The sequence below is a fragment of the Pteropus medius genome, unplaced genomic scaffold (assembly GCF_902729225.1).
Source record: "Pteropus medius unplaced genomic scaffold, Ma_sr-lr_union100, whole genome shotgun sequence".
Lineage (NCBI taxonomy): Eukaryota > Metazoa > Chordata > Mammalia > Chiroptera > Pteropodidae > Pteropus > Pteropus medius.
In genome coordinates this window covers 31,571,664-31,582,494 of record NW_024354500.1, presented here as the reverse complement: position 1 = coordinate 31,582,494, position 10,831 = coordinate 31,571,664, and the positions used below count along the sequence as shown (strand labels likewise).

At 40.2% G+C, this 10,831-nt stretch overlaps 1 protein-coding gene across 1 annotated transcript; it reads left to right on the top strand.

Annotated features, from left to right (window-relative positions):
• The first annotated feature begins 3,977 nt into the window (after nt 1-3,977).
• Nucleotides 3,978-10,038, top strand: LOC120594782 (heterogeneous nuclear ribonucleoprotein A/B-like). Its single transcript, XM_039852869.1, is given in 7 exon segments — nt 3,978-4,306; nt 4,972-5,140; nt 6,101-6,213; nt 6,215-6,260; nt 6,464-6,592; nt 7,088-7,216; nt 7,635-10,038. Coding segments are annotated over 7 exon segments (855 nt in total). The 5' UTR covers nt 3,978-4,118; the 3' UTR covers nt 7,716-10,038.
• Nucleotides 10,039-10,831: the final 793 nt, after the last annotated feature.

Sequence of the window (10,831 nt, the reverse complement as noted above, 5' to 3'; positions counted from 1 at the left end):
CAAAGGAACTGTTGATACACGTGACACCAGATGAATCTCCAGAGCAATATGCTTTGTGAAAAAAGCTAATCCCCAAAGGTTACATACTGTATGATTCCACTTTTATAATATTCTTTAAATGACAAAATTATAGAAACAGAGAACAGATTAGTGATTGACAGAAGTTAATAAGGGGATTAGAGTAGGTGGGGGAGTGAATGTGATTATAAAAGACCAGCATGAGGAAGGGATCCCTGTGGTGATGGAAATATTCTGCATCTTGACTGTATCAATGTCCATATCCCAGTTGTGATATTGTATTACAGTTTTGGAAAATATTACCATGAGGAGAAACTGTGTAAAAGGTATAATGAATATCTTTGTATTATTTCCTAAGACATCATTTGAATCTATAATTATCTAAATATAATAAAATTAATTTTAAATACACTCCCTGTGTCTGAGTTTCAGCCCATACCAGGTAAATTATAATATCTATAGGTGGGATCCAAGCATTAGTAGTTTTTAAAGATGCCCAAGTGGTTCCAATGGGCAGCAAGTTTGGGAACCACTGAATTAGACATCTCAGAAGCCTCCAAAGAGATATTTAAGAAGAAGAAAGAAAAAATTTTTTCTTAAATCTCTGTCTATAAAGACATCTTTGCAAAAGAGAACTACACAAAAACATCCTATTACATTTTGGCCACAGGCCCAGTCAATGTGAAGGAGAGATCTTGGCCATTTCTTATTCATTTGGCAGGCTCCTAACCTTGAAGCTTCATTATTGAACCTAAACCTAAAAGCCAACATTCTTAACCACTTTATTAATTGGAATGATTTATCAAAAAAAATTTTTTAAAAGTCATTTCATAAATAAAACAATTCTTTCCTCTCCTTCTTCATTTCAATAATCTTTATTAAATCTAGCCTGAAAAGATGAGTTATACAAGTGCTGCTAGGTTTTCCCAAGCCTGCTCAAGTTATTAAAGGTGTGTTTTTCTGTTTTTAAAATCAACACTCCACTACACCTGACTTGAATTTCAGCTCCTTTAATATCCACTGCCCTTCTTTCCAAGAAATTTGTTAGAGATACTACTTAAACTTGCTATAACAATTAGCTTCAAACTGAACTGTAAGAAAGAAGGAGAGAAAAGGGACTGAATCTTCCCTCTCCTTAAATTTGGATGCAGTTTCACCTTTACAGTGAATCCCACTGCACTGTTGAGAGGATTTTTAAAATGTTCCTCAATTGCATGTTTTCAAGTATTACCATGACCAATTTTTCAGCCTACATCTTCTCTTGGAACTTCTTCTTTTAAATTAAAACCATTGTTTAAAATATGTTATCACAGCAACATTAACGTAATGAGAGGCAGTCTTATCAGACAAGATAACCTGCTTTTCCTCAAAGATGCTATTTTTATTGCATTAAGGGTAGTTTGCTCAAAGAAATCTGAGGAAATCACAGGGATTGACCCTGTATATCAAGTCCTCTTTCTCACCAAGCCAATTTTCTGTTTGATTTTTACACTCCGAGTATCACAAGTACAGTCAGTAGTGGTTCCATGGAGAATAATCGAATAGGAAAGATTCAGCTATCTTTAATATTTGTTTTGTTTCTTATTTCCAAGAAATCTATTTGGATAAGATGAAGTTAGACAAGTATACTAGTGAAGGTATGTAAATCCATTTTACCATAGAAAAAAAAAACATAATTCCTTTACTGTTAAGCAAAATAGAAGAGTGATGAGTCATTTCATTCAAAACAGAGGCTCTTCTGGATTTAAGTGTACACAGACACGTAGCTTGAAACTCAGTTAAGGACAACCAAAGAAAAACAAGCTGAGCACAAAGATTACCTCTCACCCCATGATGTAAAATTTCCATGCAGCAACATCTGGAGGTTGCACAGTCCAGATAATTTAAATAGGAGACTTGGAGGCAAGAAACTTTACTTAGCCCTGGCTCTCTGTGAACACAGTTTGTTGCTGAAGCAATTCACTCTGCTTCTAATTCACAACTCTCCAGCCTCAATCAAGTATCCCCATGTGGTTCTCACAAGGCATGAAGCCCTTTTCCCACCAAGAGCCTTTGCTCAGGCAGTCCTTGCTCTGCAATGTGGTCCCCCTGACTCCTTGCCTGCTGGCTCCCTCTCAGACTTCAGGTTTCCATTAAAATAATACCCCTTCCCGTCTTTCTCACTCCAGAGTTAATGTCTGCCTCGGCATCATGTTTATTTCTGAATCCTATTCCAGGGCTTGACATCTAACAGATACCTATTTGTGAAATTAATAAATGCTTCATCCAAAAAAAGATAGATATCACATCATTCCTTAGTGAATTTTAGTGACTAATAAAAATTGACTATGTTTTTTAGTTAAACACACACTCCCATACGATAATCAAACACAAAGAATGTAAAGATTAGCTGAAGCCATTTAGGATCAGAGGCTAATGCCAGTTACTCAGGTAGAATTTTAAGCAGGTGCCACACTGAGCATCCTGTGACCCAGACCTGACTACTCTGTTTCACAGCTGTTCCTGTCTCTGAAAATTTATATGCATCTGTTATCTGCCCCATTCATCCATTCAATGGGCACCTCTAATGCTTTATGTATCTTATCAACCTCTTAAAGGAAATTTTAAGCTCTTGAAGAGCAAGAACCATTCTTGTAATAATAATAGCAAATACCACCAAGTATTTCCTATGTGCCAGTCATATGTTATGTGCTTTCCTGTATATAATATACCCAATGGAGCCATGATTCAAACCCAGGTGGAATGACCTCAGAATCTGGCACACTCTTTTTATAAACCTGGATCTTACTCTTCTCAGCTGTTTGCATGGCCTTTGGCAAGTTGCCTCAGTTGCTTCCTCTGTAAAATGGGGATGACATAGTATCTACATCAGAGGGTTGTTGTGAAGATTAAAGAAACTTGACACCTGTAAATTGCTTAGAAGGTGGCTGGCACACAATGGGTACTCATTAAATGTTAGTTGTTGTTACTGTTTATGGGAAAGTCTCCAAACCTGGGAAACCCCTCAGTCCCAGTTTTAGCATGGAAAGTCCCATGTGTTTGGCAAAAGTTCAAAATAGGGCAAGCCTAGGACAGGAGGTTGGCTGTTGTCCTGTGGTCACTCTTCACTGCTCTGCCTCTTTCAGAGCCCATCTCAAAATTCCCCCTTATGTCCTGTAATTGACGCTTTCCCACAATGTCTCAGGAAACTTCCTTATCAACAGGTTGTAGTACAGCATTAACTTTTTCATATAAACAGCCTTCTACATAGACCATTGCCCTGTTTCCCCATTTACTGCTAAGTTTTTTAACCATCTCCATTTTCTAAGAGCAAACTATTTCGAGGTGCGAGAATAAGTGACAAGACTAAAACACATTGCCTACTTTGAATGAAACTAGAGCATCTAGTGCCCCCTGCTGCCTTTTCAGAGGAAGGGCAATCAAATGAGAATACCTTGATTCACTGACAGTGAATTTTTGCTTATCGAGGTCTTAAATAGAAATCGGTACGAATATTCTAAATTTGAAATTAGATTACGATTTGTCTTTTCTTAAATTCACCCCTTTGAATTTCAGTCGTTTGCTTTGCCTTTGCAAAAACTGACCTTTGCTTGATTATACTTTTCTCATTTATATTTGCTTCCCTAGAATTTGCTTTGGGCTGTCTTATTTGGAGATTTGGACAGGTTTTGTCTTATTTATGGCTCTTTTTCACTTCTGTAAAGCCCTGAGACCGGCGCTCGTGGGCGAGAGGCGGCGGCATCAACGGACGGAGAGGGACATACCCGCCTCTCCGCAGACTGGAGCAAGCAGTTACTTCGCGGGATCTCGGGGACCGTCGGCGGCGACCCGGCTCCGGGGCATTCCGAAAGGACAGAATCCCCCGAATTTAGAAAGCACGCCGTTGAGGCCAATGGGAGGCCGGCACACGGCTGAGAGTCAGGCGGACTCAGCCAATGAGCATGAGCTTTGGACGAGGGGGATCCGCCCCAACTTGGGTCTTACAAATTCGCCCTCCCCTGCTCCTGCGGAACCGAAATGGTGTGGGATGAGGCAGGTTAGGGAAGAGCGGGGCTCGGTGGCGTCCACCGCGGTGAGCACAGCGGCCGGGTCTGCCCAGTATGTCAGAAGCAGGTGAGGGCAAGCAGTCCACGGAGACGACGGGCGTCCCTGAGGGCGTACACGAGGCCGCCCTCGAAGGCGAGTCGCTGACCTGGACTGGGGGGATCAGGGGAGGGGGCCTTGACCGAGAGCCGGAAGGTCGCCAGGCAGACCAGAGGACCCGCGGCAGGAACGAGGAGGTTGCCAGGTAGGTGCAGTGGAGTCGTTGAGTGAACTTCAGCGCCGTCCCGGAGCCGCCTGGCCGAGCTGGCGGTGGCGGGGGGAGGAAGATGTGCGCTTGCTTGGACCTGGGTCGAGGCCAGTCGAAGACCCCAAGACCCCCAGCCTCTGCCTTCCCTCGTTCCATCCTTCATCCATCTGGGGATGGACCCACTGCCTGACCTAAGTCTCTACCCAAGGAAGGCCAGGTTCCTTGAGAGTGACCTTTGGGTTCAGGGGAAGACAGAAAGCACTTTGATAAGAGAGGGTTGTTTTGTTTATTTAAAAAACAAAACAAAACATTTCCAGTTGTGAATAGTGCCCAGAGCCTGGTGGATAAGGTTGCCAGTCTTTTCCCCCTCCCAACCTGTGGGTGCTGTGGGATTGTTTTGTTAGGATCCAAGTAGGGCTGAGATTTCAGTAAGGAGGTAGTGTAGATTTGTTAACGGCTTTCAAAGGTAGTCTTTAAAGACTAGAGTGGGTGGGTGGTTTTGGACTTTTGCTGTGGATGGCAGCTTTATTTGTAATCCTTCCAATGAAAGATTTGGGAGATCCAGTTCTTCCCTAACTCATGGGATTTCTTGTAAGATATTCCAAGCTCATGGTTTCCTTATAAGACTTCTTGTTGCCATGTGTCTCGTCCTACCATTTCAGAAAATTGTTTGTTGGTGGCTTGAGCTGGAATACCAGCAAAAAGAACCCAAAACACCATTTTACCAAATTTGGAGAGGTCGTTGACCATACTATAACAATGGATCCCAACATCAGAAGATTAAGAGAGTTGGGGTTTATCCTCTTTAAAGGTGCAGCCAGTGTGGAGAAGGTAAGCTGTGTACTCCATCAAGGGTCCTTTGGTACAGGATTTGATTTATGGGAACAGCATGATCACGATTAATTTGTCTGAGCTGCATGTGGCCAAGTGCACTGGGGGAAAGCAGAGTTTAGGGACTTGTTCCTGTAATATTTAAATGGGGAGTAAGAAGTGTATGGTTTGGGGTGTTCCAGGAAGAGGAAGTGGGTATTATGTGCCTGTTTTGGGCATTGCGCTAAATACTTCATGTGTGAGGATTAGAAAAGCATCCAAGATGCACTGAGATAGGTGTTATTTAAGTGTCATTTTACAGAGAAAGGAACTAAGGCTCACAGAAGATTCAGTAACTATAAGAGATCATACAGTAAGTAGGGGATAGGACAGTGAGGATTCCAACGCCAGCAGCCTGGTCAGCCTATGCTTAATCTCTGCTGCTTTGCTTCTGGAGGAAACAAGTTTTAGATTGGGACTGCCAGGACGGGAAGAAGGGCACACGGTATGGACAAAGGCTCTAAGGGAGTGAGGACTGATTTATGTGTGTAGGTAAACCAGCCCAATTTCAGATTTAGAGAAAATTGGGAAGTCAAACTCAGGTAGAGTATGTATTTGGAGGGGATGAAATATTTTGTGTACCTGCAATGGAGTCTTGTGGCTCAAAGAGAACAGCCTAGCTCTGGGTAATGCTGCTAGGAAATGTCAGTGAGAATTAGAGCCAGAGTCCACCTGACCCTTTTCTCAGAAGGAATTGTCCCAATTTTAGCACTTTAAAGTCACATACCCAGAAAACCTCACAGTCCCATGTTTAGTTCTGTTAAGTCCCTTGACCTGGGAAATTCCTTCGTTCTGGTTTTAGCACTGAAAGTCCTGCTTCCCAGGAAAACCTTCACTTCTGGTTTTACACTGAAACTCCCCAGACCCATTGGTCCTGAGCAAACTTGTATGATTAGTCAGCCTACTCTTCTGTTGGAACAGGTCCTAGACCAGAAGGAGCACAGGTTGGATGGCCATAGCATGAACCCCAAAAAGGCCATAGCTATGAAGAATGATCCTGTAAAAAAAATCTTTGTAGGGGGTCTGATCCCTGAAGCCACTGAGGAGAAAGATAAGGGAGTACTTTGGCAAGTTTGGGGAGGTGAGTGTCTCCCCAGGGTGTAGCTTATGCACCCCACGAGCCACCTGTGGCTGCTTTTTTCCTTCCTTCCTTGTTTCTGGCTGCAGTTCTTCTCAGCTGGGCATCTTTTCCTCCTCTTTGGCTCTGGGTGCCTCCCTTCTTGTGAATTCCCTTTAGGTCCGAGTAAGGGAAGCACCAGTCATGAGCTTTGCCTGTTTTTCCAGATTGAGGCCATTGAGTTTTCATTGGATCCAGAATCTAACAAAAGACAAGGTTCTGTTTTCATGACGTATACAGAAGAGGAACCTGTGAGAAATATCCTGGAGAAGTTCCACACCATCACTGGTAGCAAGGTAAGGAGTCTCTAGCTCCATGTGTCTATCTTCCTGGGTTAGTGGGGAACCTAGTATGGTAACCAGTGATCACAATATTAGCATTGAAAGTATCCAGGAAAATCCTTTCCTGAAATATGAAAAGTTCTGGTTTTTGGCAATGAGTATGGAAGTTTGGAAGAAAAGTACAAAGCCCATATAGTGGTCTAAAAAAGAGGGCCCAAAAGCCACACTGTCTTTAGTTTCAGATGAATGTGGCATAGATTATGCATCTTCTGTAGTTTCTGTTGCTTACTTTCCCCTTCACCATTGATGTTGGCAACCATAATTTGTGGTTGACAGTAATGGTTTGTCTGTTTATTGTTGTGTCACTCAGAGTGATGTGACTTAAGTGTATTGTAATTATATTAACAGATCATCTTTGATATTGCCTGTGAATTAACTGTTGTGCTCTATATTAGAATAGTGTTAGCTTAATTTTTTAACATCGTTAATATTTTGACCATGTTTTTTAAGAGGTCAGATAATGAAAACGAGAACGATTGTAATACCAATGCAAGCATGATCCCATCACCGAAAAAGAAGGCTAAACGACTGTGTTGTTTTAATGACAAATGGAAGGACACATACGACTGGATTAGGGAGGTAAATAATCAAAACAGAGCATTCTGCACAATATGCAGAAAAGAATTTGGTTTTGGGTGTGGTAGAGAAGGGGATGTGAAAGCACATATGGAGACTGTATCTCACAAGTCCAGGATGAGACAGGCAAGTGTCTCTAAACCAATCAAAAGTGTTTTCATGTCCCAAAAAGACACCAGTGTTCAGTCAAAAATAGCAGCTGCTGAATTAGCTTGGGCATACCACACAAACAAACATGTGTTATCATATCATTTTCTTGATTGTTATATGAAACTGAGTGAAGTTACATTTCCTGATTCAGAGGTTGCAACTAAAATATCCTGTGGGTGAACGAAAGGAGAAATTTTGGTAACAGATGTGTTGGCCCCTTACAACATAGAGCTGATTTTGTCATTTCTCATGTTTCTCATATTTTCTACAGTATATCAACAATCATGTTTTCTACAGTATATCAACTTCAAGTAGTGAGCTGAATCATGGCAACAAAAAATGTTTCCTCTAGCTCTTAGGTACTTTGACTTGAAAAATGGAATTTTGAATCATCTTCTTGATTTCTATGAGGATTTTAATGAAACTGCTGAAATCGTAAAACAAAAGATTGTTGATATTTTGTCCAAATACAAGCTAGACTTAGCTCACCTATCTGCATTTTCGTCAGGCAGTGCAAATGTAAATTTTGGAAAATTTCATTCAGTCTATAAACTTTTTAACAAAGAAAATGAAAGGATCTTACCTATTCAATGTCCTGCAGATCTTGTATACAACACTGCTAAAAAGGGTTGTGATTTTCTTAAATGTGATGTTGAGACTTTCATAATAAAAGTTTTTGGTCACTTTTCAGTTTCCTCAAAATGTGCAGAAGCACTTAATGAGATTTTCGACTTTATAGAAACACAAGGAGATAACCTCTTTAGACATGTGCCTACAAGATGGATGTCATTGCTCCCAGCCATAGAAAATATGCTAAAATGTTGGCCTGCTATAAAATCTTATTTTCAAAGTGTAGGACAAGAAGAATGTCCTTCTTTGATTTGGAAATATATTGAAGATGAGAATGGAGAAAAGGATTACAGTGAAATAGAAGTATATATGCTATTTCTCCAAAACTGTTTGATGATCTTTGAAGAAGCCATAAAGAGCCTAGAAAAAGATGAACTGACTGCACCTGAGCTGTTTGATACTATGTATAGTTTGAGACAGAAACTCATACTGCAGAAAAATGGTTCAGTTTTTGAAAATAAGCCTGCTTCAGAGCTAAAAAAAAAAAAAAAAGTCACCAGAAAAGGGCAGCCAAGTTACACAGGACTTTCTTAATTTCTTTACTAGAATCGTAACTTATTTGGAATGCTACTTTGATTTCACCAGTTCAAATTACCTCTGTGCTTTAAAACCATTTTCCCTGAGAAGGAAATGTTTAACTTACAATGACATCCGGTGTGCTTCAGAGTGTTTAAAAATGATTGATGTTTTAGATATGGATAGCCTATACGATGAATTTATAGATGCAAAGGACCTGATTGACAAATAGCTGGTCTATCAGAACAAGCCTGTGGATTCAAAGTGGGTTGACATTTTTGGAGAAATGAAAACTAATTCCTACGAATCTAAAAACTTACTATTACTAGTAAGTAAAATCCTAAGCATTCCATGCTCGAACACTTTTATTGAGAAGATATTTAACTTAATGTCATCACATTGGACCGATACTAGGAATCAGTGTAATGTGAGCTTAGAAGAGCAGAGCTGCAAATCAGAGTGAATTTTACATTTGACTGTGTTCAGTTTTACCACTACATAAAATAAAAGAATGATGTCCTAAAGGCTGCAAACATCTCAGAAAAGTATTATTGGAAAAGGAGACAGCAAGAATAAAAATATTCTACTATATCATGGGACAGAAAGAAATGTGTCATTAATTTTTATTAAATACAGGAAATATCTAGTCCTATTTTCATATTCTTCTTTTAAAGTCTTACATTATGTATCTTTATTTACATATTTGTATTCACAATATCCATAGCATATTAGTGCAGCAGTATATGTCTAATTTAGAATAAACATTATATATGTATAGGGATGCTTGTTCAAAATTTCTTTTACTGATGAACAGAAGCCTAAATGATAAGTCACCATATGGGATCTGGACGACAACAAGAATCGAGGACCCAAAGAAGGCTTTTTTGTTTGCCTGTTTAAAACTCAATAAATCTCCTGTGGCTTTGGTTTTTATGAATCCATCTCCCAAAGCCAGGGTGCCCCTGGAAGAACTGATAATAACTGAATTTCTGAACATTTGATGATGAGGACCAGGCCCAGGAACCACAGGGCACTCAATGAGTTGTAAACATCCTGTGAGTTCTTGCCTAAGTAGCCAGTCTTATCAGTCAGTCAGGCTCTCAATCTTGCTTTCCCTTTGTCTAATTCCACCTATAACAACTTATGAAAACCTGCATTACTATAGACTGGGAATTCTCCAAATCCAGAAGTACCTAAGAGTGAAAATCACAAGATCTGAGAACTTGAATAGGAAAAAGAAATTTCTGTTTACACTAACCTTTCAAATATAGCATTTATTTTCATTAGGAAAATAGGTAGCAAACCACAGCAGTATTAGTACCTGTGACTCCGTCATCACTAGAAATCATAGATATTCACATGTGACAGATACCTCTAATTATTGTTTATGTGCACCACTACTTAGAAATTAAGTAATTATTAAACCCACTCCTAGATCTTGTAATTTAATAAAGAGTATCTAACTATATCACAGATTTAAATGTTTAATATTTTGATAACTATTTTAATAAAATTGGCTTTCTTGGCAATCCTGTGTATTTCACCTGTGCATTTCTCCAGACTGTCAAAGGGGTTGATGAGACATTGGAATCTCTGCCGTGGATCATGAATAGAAAGTTTTACAAATAGGTAGAGGTGGGTAGGCTTTGCTGCACCCTCATATCATGCTCTAACCTTATCATTAGCTGAAGTAGGTGACAGCTAGTGGCATATGAGTTGAGAGGACAGTGGTTCCTTTGCTTAAAAACCTTACTGTTCCCTCATGTCCAAGAGTATGGAATTTCTACAATATACAAAGGAGTTCTAGGTAGGTGAAAATGCCTTATCAGGAATATCAAGAGGCCTTTTCTAGCTTCTAATACCTCAGTGACAAGGGTGGAAGGGATCTCAGCATCCAATTTGAGCATCTTATAAATCCTGGCACTGTGGTCCAGGGGAATTTATTTACCAGGGTTCACATCAGTTAAAGATACTGATGTGTTTCCAGTTTTATACTGAATAGGCAAAGTGTCCTGGAAGTCTGAAGAGAGGGAGCGGGGAGAGACTAGGGAAAGGATGGGAATAGAAGGGGTTGGAAGGGAGTGCTGGGAAAACTCAGAGCTAGACTTCAGGATACCATTTCCTCCAATCCACATTCCAGTGTCTGCCATCAGCTCTCCTCTGAATCTGCAGGAATCTTGTGTCCTTAGGACCAACATAGACTTCTCATAAGTAAGGCACAACGCTTCTCAGGAGCACTTTTAAGCATGTGGAATAGATTCAGCAAACAAACTTCATACAATTTAATATACTCGGGCTGTGTGTGTGTGCGTGCGTGTGTAA